Source organism: Hirundo rustica, chromosome 20 (genome assembly GCF_015227805.2).
Source record: "Hirundo rustica isolate bHirRus1 chromosome 20, bHirRus1.pri.v3, whole genome shotgun sequence".
Lineage (NCBI taxonomy): Eukaryota > Metazoa > Chordata > Aves > Passeriformes > Hirundinidae > Hirundo > Hirundo rustica.
In genome coordinates, this window is record NC_053469.1 from 9,023 (window position 1) to 34,672 (window position 25,650).

At 39.6% G+C, this 25,650-nt stretch overlaps 1 protein-coding gene and 1 long non-coding RNA gene across 2 annotated transcripts in view; one reads left to right on the forward strand and one right to left on the reverse strand.

Moving 5' to 3' along the window:
• Positions 1 to 1,497: 1,497 nt before the first annotated feature.
• Positions 1,498 to 3,823, reverse strand: LOC120761757 (uncharacterized). Its single transcript, XR_005703733.2, has 3 exons — positions 3,663 to 3,823; positions 2,948 to 3,086; positions 1,498 to 1,926 (listed from the first exon to the last, which is right to left on the reverse strand). It is a non-coding gene; the product is annotated as an uncharacterized LOC120761757 (long non-coding RNA).
• Positions 3,824 to 3,903: 80 nt separating this feature from the next.
• Positions 3,904 to 25,650, forward strand: part of GARNL3 (GTPase activating Rap/RanGAP domain like 3) — a 32,922-nt gene continuing 11,175 nt past the window's right edge. Inside the window, exons 1-18 of the mRNA XM_040083386.2 lie at positions 3,904 to 4,068; positions 6,220 to 6,289; positions 7,372 to 7,446; positions 8,713 to 8,812; positions 9,221 to 9,339; positions 9,755 to 9,819; positions 11,545 to 11,608; positions 11,849 to 11,875; positions 13,031 to 13,106; positions 13,694 to 13,792; positions 14,335 to 14,438; positions 15,622 to 15,730; positions 17,198 to 17,243; positions 19,699 to 19,805; positions 20,616 to 20,737; positions 21,385 to 21,489; positions 24,090 to 24,164; positions 25,076 to 25,187. Of these exons, the coding sequence (XP_039939320.1) occupies positions 4,013 to 4,068; positions 6,220 to 6,289; positions 7,372 to 7,446; positions 8,713 to 8,812; positions 9,221 to 9,339; positions 9,755 to 9,819; positions 11,545 to 11,608; positions 11,849 to 11,875; positions 13,031 to 13,106; positions 13,694 to 13,792; positions 14,335 to 14,438; positions 15,622 to 15,730; positions 17,198 to 17,243; positions 19,699 to 19,805; positions 20,616 to 20,737; positions 21,385 to 21,489; positions 24,090 to 24,164; positions 25,076 to 25,187 (1,531 nt within the window). The 5' untranslated portion in view covers positions 3,904 to 4,012. The remainder of the gene's footprint in view (positions 4,069 to 6,219; positions 6,290 to 7,371; positions 7,447 to 8,712; positions 8,813 to 9,220; positions 9,340 to 9,754; positions 9,820 to 11,544; positions 11,609 to 11,848; positions 11,876 to 13,030; positions 13,107 to 13,693; positions 13,793 to 14,334; positions 14,439 to 15,621; positions 15,731 to 17,197; positions 17,244 to 19,698; positions 19,806 to 20,615; positions 20,738 to 21,384; positions 21,490 to 24,089; positions 24,165 to 25,075; positions 25,188 to 25,650) is intronic.

Consider the following 25,650-nt stretch of genomic DNA (forward strand, 5'->3'; position numbering starts at 1 on the left):
AAATATGAATGTTAGAAATGTGTTCAAATGTACATAAAGTAAAGGTAAAATGTAGAAACTAAAAATTAGAAATTTCCTGGCTTGGGAAGCACAGGAGGGACACGAGGAAAGTATGATTGGAATTACCAGAGAGGGGGCCTTGAAACTATTGCTGCCGGGAATCCCTGAAAGGAAACAAAGAACCACGGAAGAAGAAGATACAAGTCCGGAGACCAAGATAATCACTTCAGATGGATATCTCTACTCGTCTCCGCTGAAATTAACATATACACGACACACCCGGACCCGATCATCAACAGCATTGTTCCACCCTACCGGTCTATTCAGACCTCCGATACCAGGACTTGAATAATTAATGAAGACGCCTCGGAGAGGATAACGTCAGAATTTCGGACTTCACTCCGCGATCTTGTGTATAAAAAGGGACAGCCGGAGACCAGAAATTGTGAACTTGGGGGGGATACCAGGCTGACAGAGCTTGTTATCCGCGTTCACCCGGCACCGATCCCGGGCTCGGCGCTGTCCTTTTAAATTGTGGCTTTCCGAGACTGATATTTTGTCTCAAAATAAAATTCTAAATTTTGATACTTTGAATTTGGTCAATCTTATTTATAACAGTCCCCCAAATCCCACCTTGGCAATCTCCCAAACCCCCGTCATATGCCCAAAAATTTCCACTCAAGCCCCACATTCCTCTCTTAAAGCTCCGAAATTCCCCCCCCAACTCCCCCTCGATTCCCCAAAATCCCCTCGGGAGCCCCCAAGTGCTCCCCGGGACCCTCCCAATTCCCTCCTGGACCCCCACATTTCCACCCCCAAACCCTCACATTTTTCCTATTAACTCCCAAATCCGCACCCGAGCCCCCAGATTTCCCCCGCAAATTCACCTCTGGGTCTCTTCCTCCTCCGGCGGCTGCAGGGGCCACCCCGGCACCGCGGGGCAGCGCCCCCAAACCCGGGGGGGGGTCAGCCTCCGAGCCCCAGTCGCGACCGCCCCCCCGAGCCACGGGCCTCGGGAGGCGCCGAAATCAGGGAAGGGACTGGGGGGGCCCGGGGGGAATTCGGGGTTCGCCAAAAATCGGAGAGGGGGGAAAACATGGCAGAGGAAATTTGGGGGGGGTCCCAAGGGGAATTGAAGGGATCCAGGTAGGAATGGGGGGTTTCGGGGGGCCGAGGAGCACCGGAAACGCCCCTCAGCCACGTGGAAACCCATAGAGATAAGGGGTGGCGGACCAGAAACCGCCCCCGCCCTCGCGGAACCATCGAGATAGCAAAGAGGGGCCCCTGAAGTCCGCTCCGCCACGCAGAAAAACCATAGAGATAGGGGTGGCGGACCGAAAACGCCCCCGCCCTCGCGGAACCATCGAGATAGCAAAGAGGGGCCCCTGAAGGCCGCTCCGCCACGCAGAAAAACCATAGAGATAGGGGGTGGCGGACCGGAAACGCCCCCCGCCCTGTCGGAATCATCGAGACAGCAAAGAGGAGCACCGGAAATCATAGAGATAAGGAGTAGAGGACCGGAAACGCCCCCCGCCCGATCGGAATCATACAGTTATTCGAATGTTCGGAGGACCGGGACTCCCCTTCGCCACGCGGAAGTCATAGAGATGGCAGGTGGGGGACCGGACCCTTCCCGTCATGATTTCCCAACTGCTGCTCCCGCACGTCTGGGGGCCATCGTATCCTCGCCGACCTCGTGGGAAGGTGGCAGCGCAGGGAGCCCTGAGGGGGGAGCCCCAATAAGGGCGCTGGGAGACCCCAGAAATCCGAATTTGGGGAGGGCGACACGGGACGGGACGAAAGTCAAGTTCGTTTGTTGGTAGTTTTTTGAGGGATTTTATTTGGGGGTTGGGGGGGGAGGTGAGTCCTGGCACCCTCAGTTCCCCTCTTTTTCGGCCACGATGACAACAGCAGACAGAACCAGACCTGAAAGGGAAAAGGGAGAGGTTTGCACCTACAACAAGTCCCCCAGAAGTCCTAAACTTCCTTCAGATTTCCCCCCTGGAAGTCCAAAATCCCCTCAGAACTTCCCAGGACCGCTCTGTGTCCACAGCACTGCCCCGAGCTCACAGCCCGGCGCTCCCACGCGCGGCGGGGACGGGCACGGGGGGGGCTGCAGTACCGCTCTCTGTCCACACGGTGGCAGCACGGCCCCGAAGCTCAGCCCGGCCTCGGGCACAGGCAGAGAACAGAGGCAAAAAAGAACGGGCCCAAAAATACCCGCCCAAAAATCCTCCAAAAGAAATGCCCCAAAAGACCCCCAAGCGCAACTACCACAACCCTGCCACTCGCCACATTCAAACCAAAAAAGCCTTCATGCTAGGCTATCTTTTAAATTTTAGTATTTATTATGTTTATCATTACCATTTCTGTTTTCTATCCGTACCTATGTATATTAGATATAATACACATAGCGTGTCATAATAGAGATTGTATTTATTTGTATTACTGATATTATTTTTCATATTTTACATTGCTCTTTTTATTTATACTTTCCTATTTTTGTATTGATTTTTAAATTTTGTGGTTGTTTGTTTATATGGTAAACGATATTTTAAACTATATGCATTCATTAACCTGACACATCAGAACCACAATCAATTAGAATTAAATGAGCCTGCTTTTCTAAAGGGTAAAAATTTCATTCTATTTAAAATAATATTGGCAGATTTTCTCTTTCTGTGGTTTTTTTTTGGGGGGGAGGGTTGTTTTGGGGGGATTTTTTTTGTTGGTTTTTATTTCGTTTTGTTTTTTTGGTTGCTTTGTTTTGGATTTCTTTCTAACTAAACAATGAGGTTTGGAGAGTTACATAATAAAAAATCTACTTTCTTTTATTGCTACCTCTGAAATACACCCCGACATCAACTGATGGCTGCTAACACTGTTCATGGGTAGAATGAGACCTGTTAGAGGATAAAAAGGAAAAAAACAGCACCGTGGCGCTTACAGCTTTCTCCCTTCGGGTTCTTCAATGGAGCAGAAAGTACAGAGGTTTTGCTCTCTCTCGATTATATCCAGGCCTTCATTGGGTGGCCACGGCTGTCATTTTCCAGCTTCTTTGTTGCCAACAGACAATCTGCCACATACTCGGGGTAAGAAAGTGTAAGGAAAAAAAAAAGAAAAAAAGGAAACATTAATAATAACAATAATAATAAAGTAATTAAAAAGTTAAAAAATTAAATAAAATTATAAATAAAATATATATACAATTAAAAAACACGAAATAAAGACAAAAATAAAAATTAAATCATATTTTTAAAAGTAAAAGTAATTACAAAATAAAGAAAATATAATAAAAACAAAAGTTAAAATAAAAGTAAATAAAATTAAAATGTAAAGATAGAAGAAATTAAATAGAAAACCTTTTTAAAAATTCAAAACAAGGAAAATTGAATGAAAAGATAAAACTCAATAACATAAAATTACAAAAGTAAAAAAATAAAAAATAAAATAAATAGTAATACAAAAAGAAATGCAGCTCTCCTCTCCCGCCACTGCCTAACACAGCTCCAGGAGGATCCTGCACTACGCAGGGATAGGGAAAACCCACCCGCTTCGCTGTCTTGGAATTAACTAGTTTCTGCCGCTTGCAGGAATACTGGTGTACAATAGGGTTTTTTTCCATGGAAAACTCATAGCAGATGTCTGAAAAGACGTCTCACCTTGACGTTTCCAAAGCCGGCATTCTGGAGGGGCGGTGCTGACCGAGGTCCCTCCCCGCACAGGGGCGAAGGACCCGTTCACTCCACTCGCGGGAGTGCAACTCCCGGGCGCGGAGAACAGACCGGTGGCTCGCAGCCCGAGACTATAACTCCCGGCGGGCCCTGCGGGCGGCGCAGCGGGTGACGCAACGACCGACGTGCCGTGTGAGTGGTTGGCGGGCCGGGGAGGGTGCGCGGGAGCCTGCGCCGGCGTAGCGGCATGTGCGCGGGGAGCTCCCGGCGCCTCTCCCGCGCGGGACGGAGCCGCAGGGACGACGCCGGAGGGGTAAAGCCTCCGTCTGCCCGCCCGCATGGAGCTGGGCAGCACGGAAGGAGCGCCCACCCGCTTCCTCGGCCTCACTCAGCGGTACCGGAGGCTGGAGCCAAGCTCGGGTGGGGCGGGGCGGGGAGCGCTGCCGACCGGCGATGGCGGCGAGGGAGGCGGTGCTTTACTTCCGCGGACCGGGGACCGGCGGCCAGGGCGAGCGGCGTTGGACGCTCCCGCGGTGTGCGGCGGCTGGCCCTCGGGCTAGCGGAGCAGCAGGAGCCCTCGGGCTGCTGCAGGTGCCGTGGGCGGAGTCAGACGAGCCTCTTCAGAGTCGGTTTCTCAGCGTATTCTGCGTTGCGCTCGTGCCAGCAAATAGGACTGGATGATATCGCTAGAATTACACGATTGCTGACTGCCTTAGTGCTCGTGACTCTTTCTTAAATGAAAACAGATTGGCCCATACTGACAACATATAGATGATAAAGAGAATAGCAAGCCCGAGGGGCATGCGGGCTGTATCTTTCTCATCACGCAGGTGCCATCTGCAAACTCAGCCCCTTCTGCCACTACCCTCCCGACCCCCAAGTAAAGTGCTTTCCAGTGTCGAACTTCTGAAAGACAAATCTTGTGATTCCACGCTAGGATCCTAAAAACGTAGGCGTTTAGATTAGAAGATGCATTTAATTGGGCCTCTTTGTTCAGAGAACTTTCAGAACTGTCTTGTAGGAGTTTCTGTTGAAACGGGAGGAAGCTAGTCCTCTCTCCTCTTTGTCATTACTGTTCATTTTTACAACTGCACCTGTGTTTCCAGGCAAATGGGAAAGAGAGGTGGAGTATACTGTGTAGATGCTGGACGAATGCATGGAAGCTGCTTAGGTATATTCATGTGAATAAAGGTGCGTCTGTATTTAAATACTTTGTAATGTAAGTAAATTTTAAATTATTGACTGCAGCTAATTTGAGGCACCAATGAACTAACCTCTTCAGTGCTGCCAGTTCATCATAATAGGATGCAAACTGCTCTAAAATTGTCATAACTGGAGCAGCCATTTTTCTTATATAGGTCAGGACTGAGGAAGGATATAATTCGATGAAGAAAATGGATAGGAACATTTGATTTCAATCACAGTGTATTTTAAATTAGCAGATGTGATATGTCAGAGAGCTGAGTACAAATCTTGGTGGTAACCGGGAATGGAGAGCCAAAGAGGTATGCAGGCAAGAATTCCTTAAGGAGTATACGTGGTTACGTGATTAGCGTGATAATGTGAATCTTACGTGTGCCTAAACTGAAGCTAGGATGCCTAATTTCTATCAAGTTGTCCCTGTAGTATTGATGTTGGTGTGAGATTCTGCTATAGTTACGAAGCGGGTGACGTGTGATATAAAGTAGTTAGGTTGAGAAGAAGCAGAGATTAACTCTCAGGTATAATTCTGATTTTTAAAAGGACTGCCGCAGTTTTCAAAGGTTAGCTATGTTTTAGGTAGTTTGAGTTGGGACATGAATGAGAATATTGATAGTAAAGTAGTCTTATTTTACTCATTAGCTCAGATATACTCCTGGTTTTTTAGTTATTGAGAGTGCTGTCAGAAAAATGCTTTTGATACCAAAGGGTGCGGTAAGACGGTCTGTGTCTTCAAATTATTGGAGTGTAGTTTGTGAAGAGTTGATGCATAATGCGATACGATGGTGTGAGGTAGTGGTAGTGCAGGAAGATTTTGAACTTTGTGTTCTAGGATTACTTTTGTTTGCTATCTTTGTTAAGGTGGTAGAAAGAAACCTCTGAAATGCTACTGTTTCCTTGTGCTCTTAAAGTACTGGTTTCATTTCTCATTGTGTGTAGGCTGAAAAAAGACAGAAAAAATCAGTAGCAACCTACTTTAGTGTGGTCTTACTGAGTTGTTTAGTGCAGTTGTCCTCTTTAAAGCATTAAGTTTACATTTCAAACACAGTTATGAGCCACCACCCGCTTTGGAACTCTGATTGCATCATGCCTAAGTATTTCATTTAACCATAGCTTTTGCTTCCAGTCAGGGCACGGACATTTCCTTTTGGAGTAACGTGAAAGCTGGACTGCGATGGCTGCTAGAAATTGTGCGTGCTGTGAAAAGCGTTCCCTGCAGCGACGAGTTTATATGCTGTAAACCGTGTTCGGCAGAAATTATATTTTTTTTATCGGCGGGGTATATCGTTGCGGGAAACGTAAGGCTAGTTGACTTGTGAACGCTCATGAAGTGTTTCTATTCCAGCTCTGTCTCTGAAGATTTGGGTTGCAGACGCGGAGAATTTAGCAGAAAGCATTATGGGTCTGTGGAGCTTGTAAGTATACGTAGCCCATCCTTTAGTTTATCGGCTTATATTGCAGAGCTCTAATCCTTTTCATTTCCAAGTAAAAAAATCGGATCTAGTTTGGAAAATATGCTTTCTCAGCTGGATTTGAAAGTTATTAGCTAATATAAAGCAGCTTCTGAATAGATATACATCAGACCAGTGATAGGATGTCTTTTTACTACCTTATTAATTAATATTTCATTGGAACAGGAAAGAAAGTGTTATATAAATACTGTGTTTACCTCCAGATGGAAATGGAGCCTTTCTTCCTCTTAGAATCTGAAAATGGCAAAATATTAGGGTAGTATTTAATGAAGTACTTGCAATGATGTAAGTTATAAACTCTATATATGCTCATATGTGTACATATGTATGTATGTAATTTTATATGTACACGACCCATCATAGCGGGAAAGGGCTTAACATTGAATGAACTAGTCAGAACAGAATAAGAATTTCTAAAACGGTTCCCTAGAATCTTTCTGTTATTCTGCATTTTCTTGAAATTCAGAGGTTAAGTTGGCACTTCATTTTTCTCATAGATAAATTTCTTCTCTGCTGTGAAAATATGTCAGTAGTGAAAACAGTGTCATTCTGATTACGAAGTCATAAGGAAATTACAGACATTTACTGTAGGATAGCTGAAGTGGGGAGGAGCTAGGAAAATGAACTCCAGCTGTATTACTGTGGGAAGAAATCACAAGTTTTCTAATACCTCTCATTGTAATTTTAAGCTTCTTGGGTAGTATATTTATGAATGTGTAGATAAATGGGGTGTAAATTGGTGGCCTGGTTGCTGGAATTTGTGTTGCGGGAACGCCGGGTATCTTTCTTTCCTTTCCGTACGTTCCGCATAAAAGATGTGGTGTTTTAATCCAAAAATATGAGTAAGCTGTTTTCTGGTAAGAGGCTCTTTTATTTCCTCGTACCTAGACTCTTTTGCTGGAAAATGGAAAGTTGTTTATAGCTATAAATTCACGTTAAGTTCAAAAAGAAATGGTAGTAAGCTTTGATGGCTGATCATATGGCTATTTTTGGAAATAGAACCTCTATGTTAAACTCTCTTATAGCTTATATCTAGCGATGCTGATGGAGCCATTCAAAGAGCTGGACGGTTCCGTGTGGAAAATGGCTCCTCTGGTGAGGTAAGTGCTCAAAAATATTCATAGAAAGCTGAAAAAATTGTTCAGTTATTTTTCACCTATGGAAGATGCATTTGCAGTCATTTACTAAGGAAGAGGACTTTGAAAACTGGCGCTTTTTTTTTCGTTTTGGTAACATTTTTGCTCGCTCGATCGTGTTCGGAGAAAAATACCTCTGAATGACACTTCCCAGTTTCTAGTTCATCGCTCTATACATATGCTGTCCTGTTGGTACTATGATGTTCAAGGTAACCTCTGTGCTTTAAAGTTTGCTCCTTGGCTTCATTTCTTTGACCCTTAGCTGTCTTTTGGCAGCTGTGCTTATCTTTAAATAAGAAACAAGTTGAGCGGAGCCTCGGAGAGTCATTCCCTACATCTTTCTTGCTGCTAAGCTCACGGTGTGTCCCTGCAACTACTCCAGTGACACGTTTCCACTGACCTTTGTCTTTTATCTCCCTTTGCAAAACTTTTTCATCTGTAAATACCATCTTACTATTGGAAGAAAGAAGACCTCATATCCTAGAAATAGTTGTAAGATCTTGGTAAAGTGCATATTGAATCAGCAACCTGTTACTGTACATCTGCTTGCATCAGCACTGGCTGCAGAGTTGAAAGCAATCTAACTATTCTGTGTTGATTCTTTGGGGAGGTCACGTTTGGTCCTCTGACTTTTTAGCTCAGTTTCGTGCAGTGCAAAAGCTCGTATCACAGAAAGATTTGTCGAGTGGGTGACGAACGGCCACATGGAGAATGAATATGGAATATGGAGAATGGCTTTTTCTTTGCGTGTTAATTCATAGTGGGAAAGGACTTGAGGGATGCTTGGGAATTTACCTTAGTTTATGAGAAGCAGCACTGAAGAACTTCCAAAGCATGCTTTGGTCAAGCAAAGAGACTTTGAGGATTACTTTGGGAAGAATTTAGAAAATTAAACCTGAAGGCATTAATTCACATACATTTTAAAAAGGTTTGTCTTCAGATTTCACATTGAAAGGCCTCCTTTTCACTGGCATTATAAGACACTACCCATAGGAGTGGTACACTAGGACAAGACTTGTCTACTTAGAGAGAAATTACAAAAAAGGGTAAATGAGAGGGAAATTTTTTTTTTCAGCCACACACCAACTGACATCAGAGAAATTCTTGCTTTTTAAAAAGCAGTGTACAGCTAAAATTTCAGGTGAATCAGCCAGTCTTTGCTTCTGTCTATATTTTGTCCTCTTTTTTTCACTGGGCATTTAATGTAACAGTCTCCCAATTCTATTTCAGAATACAGACTACGCTCCAGGTACATGGCATAGAACGGATGTGCATTTGGAAAACCCAGAGTATCATACGAGATGGTATCTCAAGTATTTTTTAGGGAAAGGTAATTTTTTTTTTGCAGATGGATTGGAATTTGGACCAATGAAAATGTACTGTAGTTTTGAATTATTTCAATATGGAAAAAGGTATGGTGTTAATTTCTTATGAAAACATTTTTTTTGTCCTGTCCATGAAACAAGTCCTTGAATCGTGTGTTTTTAACCTGAAAACAGAGGATGGGTGTCTGTGAGAAGTGAAATGCCTGCTACCAAAAAGGGACGTTTTGAAATCACGTCCTTGGGTTTGAAAGCTGTACTTAGCTCTTGGGGTGGTTTTTTATACATCTATATACAAGTACGTAGCTTTTAATGTATGAATGCATATATTTGTAGACGTCACTCTTATTCTGCAAATGAGTGGGCGGGTGCGTCTTCCTTATGATTGATAGTGCTGCTTTTTTGAATCCCAACAGTTCATCAGAATTATATAGGTACAGATGCAGAGAAGAACCCTTTCTTACTGTCTGTTGTACTGTCTGACCAAAATAATCAGCGCGTTCCTCAGTACCATTCAATACTTTGGAGAAAAACAGTAAGAAAAAAATACTTAATTGCTGTTCTGACTTTTTGGTTGTTTGTTTTGGATATGTTTATCATATGCTTTTTCCTCTTTCTCCAGAATCCCAGTATTTATTACATATTTTCATTTTATAAAATAAGAACCTCTAATTCTACCATAGTAGATAAAATGAAACTAAATTTACAGATCACATTTTGCTGAACTTTTTGACAGAAATCTGTAATGTCATGTATTTTCTAATTGTTTGAACAACTGCTTTTTTAAAGAAATGATGCCTAAATTGTTGATGCCTAAATGAGCAGTAAATATAGCTAAGCAAAATTACTGTAGGTTTCTTCCTTTTTTAAAATTTTATTATTATTGCTATTTGAATATGCAGAAAAAGTTGGTATGTCCTGTAATATATCCTTGCTTTTCTTGTTTACAGGGTACTCAGAAAATATGTCTCCCTTACAGTCCCACGAAAACATTGTCAGTGAAATCTATATTAAGGTACGTATTTACAAATAAGTTGTCAGTTTAGATATTTGCCTGTATACCTAGGAACCCATTAGAAGTGTCTTTTGGTAAACAAATAGTTCGTACCAGGTAATTGAGTGATTTGCAGGTTTTTAAAACCTGTAATCTCTACAGAGTAGGAACAAATGTCTCTTGTTTGATTGAAGCTGGGCCACCGGTTAACACTGCCAGTGCCTATGTGAAAGGAGAATTCTGGAAGCAGACCATGTTTTGGTGTGAAGTCACTACCAACAGATCTGGATGTTCCTGCTACTGCACAAGATTTATGAGAGGTCCCAGACTACTGAATTTGCCTGAGAGGCTATCAGGCCTTTGAGCCTCACTTTTTAAATCTGATTTCCTGGGCTGGGGCTCTGTTTTGGAGCATCAGGATGGTGAACTGAAAACACTTGAGATACCTTTCATCTTCTTCATCAAGTTGAGCTAAGTGCCCTCTTCAGACTCCTAACGTTTTGGCTCGAATAGTGTTCCTAATTGTCTGTGCTGCATTCTCCACCTGCCTGAGTACCTGATTCTCTGTGTCTGCCCACCAGTCACTCAAGTCACTCTTCCTAACATCCCTTTCCAGCCCAGCCTCTCTCTCCACTCCACCTGCAAGTGTGTATTTTGTCAGGCATCCCAGGGTGGAGAAACTGTCGTCTGTTACCTAGGGTTGTCACTCTGTGGCTAAGACACCCTGATGTGTTCCATCCTGTGATGCTCCAGTATTCTGCAGAGGAAGATAGTAGGCTTGTTTCAGACCTTGTTTCTCCCAGGGTCTGTGTCACATGCCATCAGTTGCATAAATGCCATCTTCTTTTGCCTGCTTCAGCTTGGACTGAAAACTCTTCCATGACAATATTTTTTTGCTTTTACCGTCCCTGAGGCCTGATAGATAGTCCTTTGACATTTCAACCAGTTCACACCTGGTGTGGATCTAGGTACAGACTGTCTCAAGGAATTTTGGTTTCATTAATAAATGTCCTTTTTCTAAATTCTTCTGAATGCTTTAGTACCTTTCAAAAGGAACTAAAGAAAATCATCTCTGCACTGTGATCTAAGAAAAGCAACAGCGGAAGGATTTCACCTCTGTGTTAGTTAGGCAGATTGCATTTGATGCTCCATGACATGTTGCACAGTTCTATAATGCTTAGGGGTGGAGGGGGGAAGGGTCGTAAAAACAATAGTAAATGCAGAAGTATGAGTTAAGACAAAAATGCTATATACTAGATACTTCTGTTTATGGAGGCAGTTGATCTTGGTTTTTATGTGAATACCTTTTCTGTTCTGCCTGTGAATCATTGCTGTGTGAATTTGATGCTGAACTTCTCATTTTTCATTTGCCTTGCCTTGAATTATTTGAGGAGAGAGAACTCAAAAAATAGAATGGGTTTTTTAGCCCTCCTAAAGTGCTGACGGCAATTATGTTTAAAGGCAAAGCGAAGGGTGATGTAGTAGAGCTCTATGCTTTATAAGTAAATAAATTTAAACACAGGGTCTTACTAATTTCTGTTCTTAAAATACAAAAGAAGTTTAGAAAGTGTTGGAAGTTAGTATTTTGGGAAAGAAATGGCATTTCTTTCCATGGAAAGAAACATTCCATTTAACAGAGGCTCTTTGAACAATTCATTTTGTAACCGGTTGTAACTGCAATCAGTTGGCAGTTCAACGTTGAAATGTTTACTTGCCCTATAAAGTGCTATTTCATTTGCATTACAGTGCTATGAGTCTTGATAAATTTGAGAAGAGCCCAAGAGAGATTTTTCATCCTGAGATACAAAAGGTAGCTAGTGACTTTTTTTTTGTTTGGTTCTTTTTCTTTATTATTTTCTGGAAATATAAGTAATTAAGTATAAATATTACTAGTTTGTTTCTCCCAGTAGCGGCTAACAATGATGATTATACATAATACTGCTTAAACTGTCTTTATCCTTTGAGCTGGCCATTTCAAATCAAAACTCACAAACACATCCTTGTGGAATCTTTAACATGAGTGTGCTAAAGATACTCTTTTTGTTTACAGGATTTATTGGTTCTTGAAGAACAAGAGGCAAGTATAAACTTAACCACTTCTAGCTCACAGACCTGTCCAGTGAATACGGCTTTGTATTTTGACATGCTTATGATGACTTTGAAAACAATTGTTGATTACAGTAAAGAAATTAATGTTTTTAGAACATGATATCAAAAATAACTTTAAGCACCAACTTATGACCTCATAATAATTGATCACCAATTTAGATTAATAATTTTATGCTATACTATAAAAGCTTAAAGGTAAATTATTATGTATTAGGAGATGCTATATAGGAGATGGTATATAGTTCTGATGTGTGGGATGTATACTGTCTTGGTTCGAAAGACAGGCATCTGCTAGGAAGGGGCGGGGCCTCTCTAGGAATGGGGAATTCCAATCCCTTCCCTCCAAGTTATTATAATTTAGAAGATTAAAGAGCCTTTTCAGGCAGAGCTATGGGGAAAGGAATAACACTTCTTTACTAGTAAGTATAAAAAGGCAAACAAACAACAACTATAGCATTAATGATAAACAGAACCAGGAACCTCGAGGGGCTTTGTTTCACAAAGCCCAGGGCAGTCTGATCCCTTGGGACTCCAAGAGCACTAAGCTGGAATGGTGGAAACTCACGGGCTGGTGGCTGGGACAGCAGAATGTCCCCGGCAGGGAGGGAGAATGGCCCGGCAGGCAGGAGGGTGTCCCTGCAAAATGAGCAGTGCTGGAGAAGCCACGACGGCTGGACAGGGCTGGCCCAGTTCCAGCAGGGCAGGGCAGGCAAAGGGGGCTTCAAATTCCTGGGCACACGAGCAGATGATGGTAGAATTCCCGGGACCGGGCTTTCTGTTGACAGTGGACTCCTCCCTCAGCAAGCAGCAGCCTGACCCTCCTCTCCGATGCTGAGAGCAGGAAGAACCCTCAGCTCCCCCAGCCCTGTCCTTTTCCCTCCCCCAAACTTCGTGTGGTCTTCCCTCTCCCGGCCACGACTTTTGTGTGGGTCTAGCACCATCTAAGCACCAGCACTTTATCTCTTAGCAACTTATGAGGAAGAAATTCTTTAAGGCGAAAAGGAACAAACCTAACCCCCAACATATACAAAGACACATTTATAAAAGTCCTTAGAGAAAACAAAATTTTAGGTCTTCCATTTGATTGTGTGTTTATCACATAATACTTGGTTTTATTTCTCAGGGCTCTGTGAATTTTAAATTTGGAGTCCTTTATGCTAAGGATGGCCAGCTTACAGATGATGAAATGTTCAGTAACGGTGAGTTTTTCACCTTCTCCTTAATTGTGTCATTAATCTGGATAATAAAAAAAGGAATATAGTGCCTACAGCTGGAAGCAAGGAGGGAGGTAATGGCTGTATGAGCAGTCATTTTGTTGGGTTTCATGTGTTGGGGGAAAAATTGTAGCATAGGGCTTTCTAATTCTGTAAGCAGTTGCTGTAGGAAGCCTACTATTACAGGTTGAAAGAGTGAAATCCCTCTTGTAGAAATAGACCGTGTGACGTAACATATAGAAAAAAGAAGGAGTTGAAGGAGGCAACTCATAAACTCACTGCTTGTAGTTCTTTCACTCTTCTACAGCACAGTCATATTCTCCTAGGCACTTGAACAGCATTGGTGTTAGCAAAAGAGGTCATTGTTTAATGTCACGTGATAATGCCTATTCTGCAAGGTTGGGATGCTGTTTCCAGAAAGGCAGTAGGCTTGGAAGATGTGGAAGGAAACCAATTCAGCTGGAGCTTGTGTCCTGGAAGCAGGACCCATTTCCTTATTTTGGTTATATTTAAGACATGTTCTATTACCATTTGTGTGCTTTTTTGATAATATTTCTCCCTCCCACATATAGAATCTGGAAGTGAAAGCTTTCAACGATTTTTGCATCTCTTGGGTGACACAATTACTTTGAAAGGCTGGTCAGGCTACAGAGGAGGACTGGACACTAAAAGTAAGAACTCACCTGAAGCAGTAAAGGCGGGGAAATGGAGCTGCATTCTGGAGGTTTTTTCTTATTGCATACTGCGCGTGTTGTATATATCATAGTCATGAAACAATCCCAAAATGGACTTCCTCTTATGTACACTAAATGCTCTGCTTCACCAGGAAAGAGTCAGGTCAACTTAAATCACTGGTACGGAATGCAGTTTTGACACGTATTATCAAGGTGAACAGTTGCATTTCAAGTTGGAATGAGGTGAACAATAACCTGACATGTTACTTCCTTCGTGATAGTAGGATATTGTGGCTTGAAGACCTGTGTGATTTCAGGAGGGTCGGTGAGAGATGTCGTAGGTTTTAAGTGCCAATATGCAGATTAGTTGCAAACTTGGGTTTGGTCTCACATGAAACATGCAATGTGGACATTTTCTAAAATGGATCAGACAGAAAAGGATAACTGAAAAATATTTGGTAGAAGGACTTGAAGTATCTTTTGATCTTCAGAAAACTTAAAGGACATACTCCTCCTTAAAATGTTGTCTTCCCTTGCAGATGATACAACAGGAACCTGTTCCATCTATACAGTTTTTCAAGGGCATGAAATTATGTTCCATGTTTCAACCATGCTACCGTATTCTAGAGAGAACAAGCAGCAGGTACATGGTTCTCTCTCTTTTTGATTTCCCCATTTAATTTGTTACATCACAAGGTCCAAAACTTTATAAGAAATAAAGGACTTCTTGTCCGTTAATATTTTAGAAATGTAAGCCTTGAGACTTGTGTGCTTTTTTCCTCAATATTCTACCTAATGCTGAAAAATTCATTATGTTTATTAGAAATAATGCATCCTATCATTTCCATTAAGGTACAAAAGATACTTGTGAAGAAGATCTAAATTGCTTCACTGACAAGTGATTAAGTGTGGTGTTCAGATGACTTGAAGAGCTTTACTGCTGTAATTATTACCTCAAAAATTTTAGGAAGACTGGAAATTTGCCTTGTTCGTGAATTGTAGGAATATTTACGTGTGTAACACATAACTCCTGCTTGAGTAGCGATTAGTGTAGCTTGAAAGAATTTTCCCTTGTGAGCATATTAATGTTGGTAACCGTAAAGAAGTGCTGTCACGCTGTCATGGATTAACTAGGTGGGTTCTTGTTCAAATGTGCTGTCATACATTGCTCAAGCCTTTTTTTGTATTTATGATGAAGAGAAGAACTTTACAGGCATATGTGGTTACCATACATTGTACATCCATAATGATTTGTCTAAATTACTTACAAATTACTTTGTTTATTATTTATTAGGTGTTCTCACAGTAATCTAGTTACACCATATAATTAAAATGTACTTTTTCTGTTTCTATGTCAGTCTTCTCATAGTTTTGCTTGGACCAATGACAAGGTCACAGAAGAAAATGGAGGCCAGTTAGGATTTTGGTTTTTTTTAAAGAATAACTCGGCACCAGTTTTGTTTCCTTTTATTTCATGTGGTAGATTTGCTTTTTTGGGATGCTTGAGGTTCCGTAACTGATTCGTGAATAATTATTATGGAAACTATGAGTGCTCTTCTAAATATATGCAGTATCTGTTCTTCTAGAACCTGCCATGTGTGCACCGTGTCATTGCTAGGTTTAATTGCTTATAATTAGGTAATGATTTTGTATTACCCTCAGTCATGCTAACTGTAATTTTTCTGTTTGCAGTTTAGGAATATTGCTTTACTATTCTGTCACAGAATTGCTAAGATACTTACTTATCTCTTGTAAGTTACCGTGTCTATCTCCTTTTTTTGCTTTTTCTTTCTTTTTTCCTTTTTTCTTTTCCTTTTTTTTTCCAGGTAGAAAGGAAGCGACATATTGGAAATGACATAGTCACTATCATATTTCAGGAAGGTGAAGATTCTTCTCCAGCATTCAAGCCATCCATGATTCGCTCTCATTTTACACGTATCTTTTTCCTGACATTTTCTAATGGGGTTTTTTATGTTTGTTTTGGGTGGGTGGTGGGTGTGTTTTTTTGTGGTGTGTGGGGTTTTGGTGTGTTTTTTTTTTTTTTTTTTTTTTTTTTTTTTTGTGTGTGTGTGTGTGTGTGTGTGTGTGTGTGTGTTTTGTTGTTTGTTTGGGGTTTTTTGGTTATTTTTTTTTTTAAGATCAGTATTACTTTTAATTCTGCCCTAAGTCCTCCCTGCATACTGTTTATGTAAGTGAAAATTATTTTACAAGGACAGTTGCATTCTTGCATTCTTCACCTTCAGCTGCCTGACTAGGAGTTTCCAAGTCTGCAGCATCAATGGTGTTTGTTAAGTCTCTTAGAAGATAAGCTAAAAGCAAGAATGTGAGTTTTAAATCATGTTTTTATTGAAAGCATTTATTAGCATCATTTCACAAATTTAATTTTTTACCTTTTCAAAGAATATAAATTCAGAAATATATTTCGCTTAGTTATGTAAGTTATTTTGGCATTGAATTTTGGCATTTTACTCAATACTGCCTTTCAATGTTTAGATGCTGGTTTTTTTAAGTATTTATGTATTTTAGATCACACATCAACCTGTGTTTTTCAGACTTCTGGTTAAAAACAGTTTGAAGACTCTATAATTCCAAAAACTAGCGACCAATCCCTTGGAATTATCATGGAGTCACGATAGTAGTAATCTGTAGACCTCAAACTGGCATCTGTTAGATTAGATGGAGTGGAATGAGGACAAATGGATGAAAAGAAGAAAACTCTAATTTCTAGCTATACTCTGTCACTGAGTTTTAAAAGGTTATCACAAAGCTTAAGAATTCTACACATAGTTCTCAGGCAGACTTAGTGTTCTTAGAATCCACTTGCTAGGAGTGAATGAAAAATGAATCAAGATTGAAAAAATACTAAAAATCTTTACATATCAAAGGAACCTAAATACTAAGAGGAGTTGTTTACCACATCAATGTAACTCTTCAAGAACAGAGCGTCAGCCTTAGTATAACTTGCACTTTAAATCATTCTCTCAATTTTATGGTTCTGTTGGCTAAATTATTTCATTGGAATCTTTTCTTCAGTGGAAGCTTTGGTATAAACAAAGTTCAGTATCAGTACTGCTTTGTACTGATAAAAGATATCAGATAAAAGAATTTTTAATCACAAATAAATACTAATAAAACAAACTTCTGTAGTATGTCTTCTGCTGTGTCCGTCGTAGTAGCTTGATTTTTAAAGCTGTTGATCAAACAGTTTTAAAATTTTCATATAGGACCTTCTTTATAGACAATAAAATCTGTATAGTCTAGTATTGTTTATATATTTACATTGACTTGAATAATGTATTTTACCTTTATTAAATCTGGAATGTACTGCAGAGAAAAGAAAAGTTTATTAAAATACATGTGAGCTTCATTAGAACTGGATTAACTTCCTTAACTGTATGGCAGATATTTTTGCTTTAGTGAGATATAATAAGCAGAATGATAGTTACAGGTAAGTGCTGATTGCAACAAATAATTTCACAATGAATTACTGGTGGTTTAGAGGAAATGGGAAAACATTTTGGCAGTGGGAAAACTTTCTGGCATCCAAACAGGTCTACTGTCTGTATGCCAGGAAGCCACATGAGCTTTAGAAACTGAAGAGCAATATAGGCCTGCGTACAGATGTCACTAAACTGGCTACAAGTAGCATGCTTCTAACCATCAGAAAAACTAAATTCTGGAACAGGCATAAGCTAAGGGGGAAACCCAAAACTGGTTTTTATATGAAATATAAAAAATGACAAAAAATATGCTCGGAACTTTCAGACCTGGACATATCGATGACATAGTAAACTACGTGGATGATGAAAGTTAATAAATGTGTGTGATGATGTGATAGCCATGGACTACAAGTCTTTACAAACAGCAGTTTGGCTGTAGCTGAGCAAACGTGTTCATTTTTAGGGGTTTTAATAGAGTACTTGTATAGTTGAATGTCACATACTGAAAAACTACCGGAATGTTAGATATTACTATGTTTTATTGTGTGCCATTAAATGTAACTCCAGAGAAGAGAATGATACTTCAGTTTGTGTATGTGGGTTTTTTTTTCCCCTCCCTCCTATTTATAGCTAAGGTTTCTTTGGAAAAATGTCTGTAATGCAGTTAAGCAAAGGAATAGTTTTATTTTGCTTCAAGATCTTGAGAGCACCCTCTTGCAAATTTGTTGAAATTGATTGTCCTCATAGCTTCTGCTTTTCAGCATTCCCAGGTTTGTGAGAAGCACAAAACATGTTCATGACTCCAATGTGCACTGAAAATGCAGTCATGTCTTTCTTTTTCTTCTTCCTCTGGGACAGAAACCTGGGCATACATCCCTCATTACCCTTTAAGAAGTGATTGTTGTCCTGATTGTAAACTAATAGTCGGTAGATGGGTTAGCCATGGTAAAATGCTTTTTATATTGCTGTTTATGTGGGGAAGGAAATGAGTTGCAGTAAATAAGATAAATTTATATCTCTTGCATTAAGTAACTGGCCGCTTTTACGGATTCGTGCATTTTATCTTAATTGCTTCATTCTGCCAGTCTTGCCGCATCTTGCCATAGTACATATCACATATGAATTTTTTTCCTATATGACAACCTTAGAACATTATATTTCACCTTGGCCCAATTATGTTTCTTTCTGTCCTTTCATTGTAGGCCTGAATACCTTTCGTTCCTTCTCTCACTTTTGTGTGTGTGTGGAGACAGTCTTCCAAGTGGCCAAAATTTCAGTCACGTGAGATAGGGGATGCGCTAAGCTTTTGACACAAATTTTCCTTGTTTCAAATGCAATGCCGCTATGAGGTCTGACTCTGAATTTCTGCTTAGAATGCCTTTATATTTTAGTCACTCAGTAAGTCTGTTTTTTAGTCAGTTTTTTAGTCAGTTTTGTAATGACTTTCCCTGTCATAATTCATTTTGATCTAGTCAAGGAGCATTTCCCACCTTTTGTAGTTAGAAATGATTGCTTTTTTACCGGGACATAATAATAGACAATAAGGGCATCTATGAAACTGTGTCGCAAATATTAGGATGATCGATATTCCTGCAAATGTAGTATTGCATTTCATGTTGTAGTTCGTATTGCAGTTCCTAAGCTTTGAGGAAAAAAGACCGTACAAAAGCATTGTAAGCCATTAGACTCTATATCAGTCAATCACTGCTGTTTTTTTGAGCAAACAAATTCTGACTGGTTTCTAAAATTTAAGATTAAATCTCTAATTTTGCCACTTAACTTATTTTGACCTGTGTCATCCTCACCTGCCACTTGGAAGACTTTTGTCAGCAAACTACCCCTGGAAATAGCCAAGAATGATTACTTATCTTAAAGAAGCTGTGCCCTGATGGACAGGTAGTCATGAGTTTTGTGTCTACCGTTCATTATTGCTATGCTGGATTCCTTGTGGATCAAAATAAGTCAGCAGGCCCAGCTGTCGTGGAAGTTATTCTGACTCCGTCTTCCTCAGTGAAAATGAATTTGCTGTTCCCAAGCTATAGATTCATATGTCATAAGCCACTGTTATTTGAAAGAATCAAATATTTCATACGTGTGGTGAATGCATAGGTGAAGTGGAAATCCGTAAGGAGAACATATTTTGTAGGTGAAGCCCTGTTCTTCTACAGCTTTTTGGAACAGGACTGTATCTTGCTAGTGCCAGTAAAACTATTGCTGCATGAGTAGAACTGCAAAGTTCTGTTGTAATTGAGTGTCCCAGTGTTAGTTGTGTAAAAAAAGCATCATTTTGGTCTGTTGAGTAATTCCAAGTGAGTCCTTTTTTTTTGTTATACCCTTTGAAATCCTAATGTAAGGCATACCCAGATAACGGTTTCCATTTTTTTTTTTTTTCCTTTGGTTCTGAATACAAGATAGGGTTTGAATGTGACTTTCAATGTAGATAAAGATTTGTACTTTCAATAGGCTGAAAATATTTTCAGAAGAAAGTGTTCCTCTCTTTGGGCCTCCCCTTCCAACCCCACCCGTGTTTACAAATCACCAGGAATTCAGGGATTTTGTGTTGGTGAAATGTAAGTCAGTTTTTCTTTTGCTAGAAACAGTCTTTTAATAATTGTGCTAACAATTTGAAATTTATGATGCTTAAGATGTATACACATTTTCTTGTGTATTCTGCTGATCTGTATACAATTATTTTTTTCAAATCTGTAGCATAGGTGGAATGTCAGTTCCATCAAACTGTTACAGTCAGATTAACAAAACTCAGGCTACTAGACAGAGGCTGGCTTTCACATTTGCAGAATGTGCAGCCATATTTAGCTTTGCTTTTTTGTAAAAGGCTTGGGACATCTGAAAGAACTTATGATGCTCATTATGATCTTCATTACTTAGTAATAGAAGGTGTTAATTTAGTAACTCTGAAAACCTGAAAATAGCAGCTTTTCTGAATGTATTCTTAAAGGTGCTGAAGGACACCTATGCAGCACTTTCTACTTCTGTAATCATTCAGTTCCAGCTTTCATTTTCCCATATTTGCCTTTCTAAATCAGCAAGAAAGAAATCTTTGAGAATTGACCATGTTGATTACAATTAGACCTGACAGGAGCTTGGTAGCTCATTTTACCAGTTTAGGTTGTTTAGTACTTAAATTCACCTGCAGTTTGTCTTTAGTTGTTTTACTAGTTAGGTCTTTTTTCTGATGCCTTGTGGAATTCCTCTATTACTAATTTTTCTCCTTTAACTTAAGGGAGAGTTATTCACTTAAAAAAAGGCAAAAAGGAGGCAATTCTGAATTATTAAGGACTGAACAGGTGTTTTGGTACAGAGGCAAACTAGAGTCAGTGGGCGTTTACGTGTTATGTCTTTTTTCCATAATCTTTTAGTAATAAATGGTGAAAAGGCCACCTTAGAAACACCGACATTTTCTCAGAAACGTCAACGCACTCTCGACATGCTGATCCGCTCTTTATATCAAGACATGATGCCTGACCTACACAAGGGAAATGTAAGTCAAAAGTTTCTCACTTTATCCCTCATATACGCTGTCCTCTTCTAACTAGTAGCTTGAATGTTCTGTTACTTTAAAGGACTGTAATCCTAGTGAGCGCTGATTTGCATATGACTAAGCTAAATACTGATGATCTTGTAACTTACTTTACAGTTATCTGACAGACAGTCGAGAAGCATAACAATGTGACACTTTGTGTAAGCTTACCTGCGGTGAGCGGTGATCGAATAGGGAATTCGGATGCAAATGCAGGCATTAGTCTCATCACCATAAAATCTGCATTTGTTCCATTATGTGTCAGTCTGGATAATTTTTACCCCTGGGTAGCTGTGAGGTAACTTTATTTTAGATGATGAAAACTTACTCTTAAGGTGATTCTTAACTAACTAAAAATAAACGCAGTACTTTTAAAACTAACAAGGTTCTATTTTTTCCACCCATGTTTCTTTCTTTTATTGATATAGATCTGCGTAAACTTTTCTTTTTCATATATTCATGTCACATATTCATGTGGTGTGATTGTACAGAACATGACAGTGGTAAACTGTGGCAAGCTGTAAGGTAAAGCACTCAAGGATTGGAAGAGTTGCAGTTTCTCTTCTCTGAGAAGCTATGCAATTAGAAAGAAACATTTTCTCTTTTAGAACATGCTTAATAGAAGATCCTTCAGTGATGTGTTGCCAGAGTCCCCAAAATCAACACGGAAAAAAGAGGAAGCTCGACAAGCAGAGTTTGTTCGGCTTGGTCAGGTAGGATCAGTTTAGAAGGTATGCAGCTATGTTTAGGAAGACTGTGTCAGTCCTTTTGTTAGACTTTGATTAGCTTGTAGTTATGTCAGGATTTAATGCAATTTTCTGTGATCATAGTTTTGTAGTATTGAATTATTTTAAGTTACTTTAAAATAAAATATTAATAGAAATATTTATCTGTAACATCTGAGGCATACGTATACAAATATTTATATTGTACATGGGTTAAATGAAGGTTGTAAAAATCGTACCTTAGGATCAAACCTGAAAGATCTTTCCCTGCTTCATGCAGCAGATGCTTTCTCCAAGCAGAAAAGTGCTGTGTCTTTTTCTGTGCTTTGGAAAAGCATAATCTTTCATGGATTTCCTCCATATATTTTTTTTAAGATTGCATTTCTTTGAAAATACTTAGACTTCTTTAGTCAGGAAAAAATTTTGACAGTCTTTCTGTTAAATCACAGTTTGCCACGCATCTTTGAACATACCAAATACTGACTGCAGTCTTCTATGGACTTACTAACCTTTTGATGCCATGAGAAATGCAACCTCCCGATGATTTAGATTAGTCTGCTTTGATCTGACCGTTCATTGCAGCAAAAAAAAGCCAACAGTGCCTATGCTCATCAGTTTCCCTGTCCTTTCTCACTTGTTTCTTCTTGATCCAGACTGGTCTCGTGGATCTGCATCTTGTCTTAAGAATACTTCTTTTCTGAGCTGATTCAGCTCAGCAGGGGTTAACAGGGCAAAAACAAAGCCAAAGCAAAAAACCAACCAAAAAAAACCACAAGCGAAAAGCCAAAACCCAAACAAAAAAAAAAAAAAAAAAAAAAAAAAAAACCTCCACAAAACCAAACCAAACCCAGTCAACCGATCAAAAAACGAAAAACAAAAACCCCACAGTACCAACAAAACCCAATTCTCTTCTCTCCCTTTTTTTTTCATCTTAGTAAGTTAAAGATTAGAGGAGTCTGAGAAGTTCTAGATGTGGATAAAGGTAGAGAATGGAGCTAGGCAGTTGAGAACTGGTTCAAAAATAATCTCAGGACTATTGAAGCTTGCATTGGCAGAGCTGCAAAATCTCCTCTGTGCTTTTCCTCTCCTTTCCACAGTCACCCTGAAATAACTAGTCACTTTAGGCAGGCATTGGGGAAAAAAAAAGAAAGCTGAATGTGTAATATTTAGACAGAAGTAACCGATGATTTATTCCTATGTTTACTTTACAGAAGTAAAGAAAAACAAGAAAAGCATGGTTATTGAAAGAATGGAAACCTATAGGCTTACACCCCTTCCACCTCCCCCAGGTTAAATGCTGATGAGACTCTTGTAACAAATCCAGTTGGGACCCATTTGTTAAACAAGACTTCAATCCTCGATATGGTCTTCATCAAAGGGAAACCTATTATGTGGGTTATAAATTCGTAGATACCTGTTAGTATTTTTCTTGGAGGTTCTTTAAACATTTAACTATTTCCCTTCCCTAAAAGATCTTTCCCCTAAATTAAAAACTGTAGGCTTGACCGTATTTCAAGATACCTTCCAAGTAACTCAATCATTCTTGCCAACCTAGGAATGTATTTCCCCTTTAGTTACAGCCAGTTGACTTTTTAGGTGGTCAACAAAATTCACTGATCCAGCAGTATATTTAAATTATTTGTTTATTGTCGAGGTGATCTCTCCTGACTGGTGAGATGGAATTAAAATGTTCATAGAAGGAAGTGTTTTGTACATCTCTGTAAGCTGACAGCCATGCTTTAATGCAAATATGCAAGTGATGGCATGCTGGTGTTTACTGTCACTTTACAGAGAGCTATGCTTGATGGTAGGCAGACTCTAGGGCAATAAAATTGGTTTAGGTTAGTTCTAAACCTTGCATTAAGGAATGCTGTGACAATTCCACATATCACAGTCTTCTAGGAATAATGCTGTGAAAGTTAGCAATGAAGGAATATAGGCTACGCTAACAGACTTGTGTAAGTCAATGAAACAACGTATATACAATATTTCACTGGGGTTTTCGGCCGTTTCAAAATCACCTTCCTTCTAGTTAGTTCTAACGGAAGTATTTGTGGTCCGGTGACCATCTGTTCTTGGGATACCTGGGAATTTATATAGACATATATAAAACTTGCCTTAGTGTTTGTTAGGAAGTTTTGCAAAAAAAAGGTCAGTTTGTATAACTGACAAGAGGATCCTCTATCTCGCTAGATTATAAAGTAAACTGTGTAGATGGTTAGATTCTGTAGTTTGAGGCGGAGGTTTTTCGGTTACTATGTTTGACTTTTCTTTTCTGAGTTGCCATTTAGAAAGCAAGCAAACAGGCCAAAAAACAAAACAAAACAAAAAAAACCCACCTAAACAAGAAACAGCCAACATATGTTTTGGCTGAAAAGATACCTAGTAACCTTCTCTAGTAACCATCTAGTGGATTATGCCCAGGTTGTGGAGGATACAGAATTCTGCTTCTTTTTTCATTACTTAAAATGGCATAGGAATTCCAGACTGAAATTACTTTGTAGTTCTAAATTGTCCTTTATACATAGTCATTAGTTTGGGTATTGCTGACAAAAACTCAGTTTAAATAAAACATCTGTTTGTATTAGGCATTGAAATTGAAAACCACTGTGAAAGGGGATACCACAGCTAACTTGGCAGCCACGAGCTTTTGTAAAAAGGAGGTGAGTGAAACTGTCAGAGAAGTTACGAAACATTAAACATTATCTCATATCTATTTATTTACTTCTGTAATTAGATGCTGCAGCAGAAAAGATGAAAGGTACAGTGTCAAAGTGATTCCGCAGTCACTATTAGATTAATAAAGGATAGGCCTGAGGCTGAAGCACTTCTCAAATTAAAGCAAGTGTGGACATTTTTATACCTGAGAAAATTCAATGAAAGTGTCGTCTTCCATATGCAATCACCTTTTATTTTAATGTCATCACGTTTAAAACAAGATTCAGTTGTGTTTTCATTTTCTGTAATACTGGATTTTGTTCGAAGTCATTAGGCAGTGAAATACGCCAGCTGCACTCTTCTGCATGTGTTTTATATACAGAAGCATCAGAATGGCTTCTAGAATTTCAGAGATTCCAACTAATATATAAATGGGGAGAGGAGGGGCAAGCTCTGGGAGGTAAGTACAGAGAACACAGGATGGAAGAACAATTTGTCAGAAAGACAGTTTTAACTGTACTATGTGCTAGAATTAAACATCACAAACTGAACCATAGAATGTAAGCAAACTGTGTATGCGTAGTGGTACGTATGTTTTGAGTATATAGGTTTGGATTTTTTAAATGAAAAACACTACTGCGTGAGGGTTGCACTGAGTTTCAGCTGCATGTGTTTTAATTCTAGCATTTCAGGTATGTGTCTTACACTTAATAGTCTTCAAGCCAGAACTTGTGCGGGAAGTCCTCTGCAAGACGATTAATTCAATTTTGATATTTCAAATTCCAACAATATACTGTTTGGAAATATATCCTGCTAAAAGCATTTAAATGTTATTGCCATTCTCCATCGCATTCTGTGTCTGTATGATCTGTATTTTTTAGTGTACTTAATATGTATCCCTTATGTTACTTCATAGCCTTGGGAATCTCAGTCTTTCTGCAGTAATTTTCCTCATGAGGTTGTCTGTGCAGATTCTTGGGGCCAGTCCTTGCTGGTTTCTACAGATGCTGGCATCTTGTTAATAGATGGTTAGTAAATGATCCGGTGTTTTTGTGTCAATTTTTATGTATCTGACCGTTTTCTTGAAAATGTATGTTCATAAACTCTGTTCAGGTGTTAGTAGGTCTTTAGGTAGAGGGATAGCTACTAATCCAAGTAAATTTATTACATTTATGTAACCTAGTTGCAAAAATTCGTTGTGCAGTAGAATCAAGCCATATTGGGGAGCTAGTGTTAATGCAGACTTCTGAATGTTTTCTTGTTTCAGATGTTGTTTTCTTGACTATCTGAAAAACCGTAGGAGGTTGTATCCAGGCTCGAAAAGTGTCTAAATGGCTTGTCTGGTTTTCTTAGCCCTTGATAATAGTGAGCCTGCAGCCAAGGGCTTATATGACAGTGAAATCCTACTTTTTCCCTTAGCATTGATATTGCTACTCTGACCCCTTAATATCCTCTGTGTGCTATGTAAGGCCAGCGGGACTGAGGGAATGA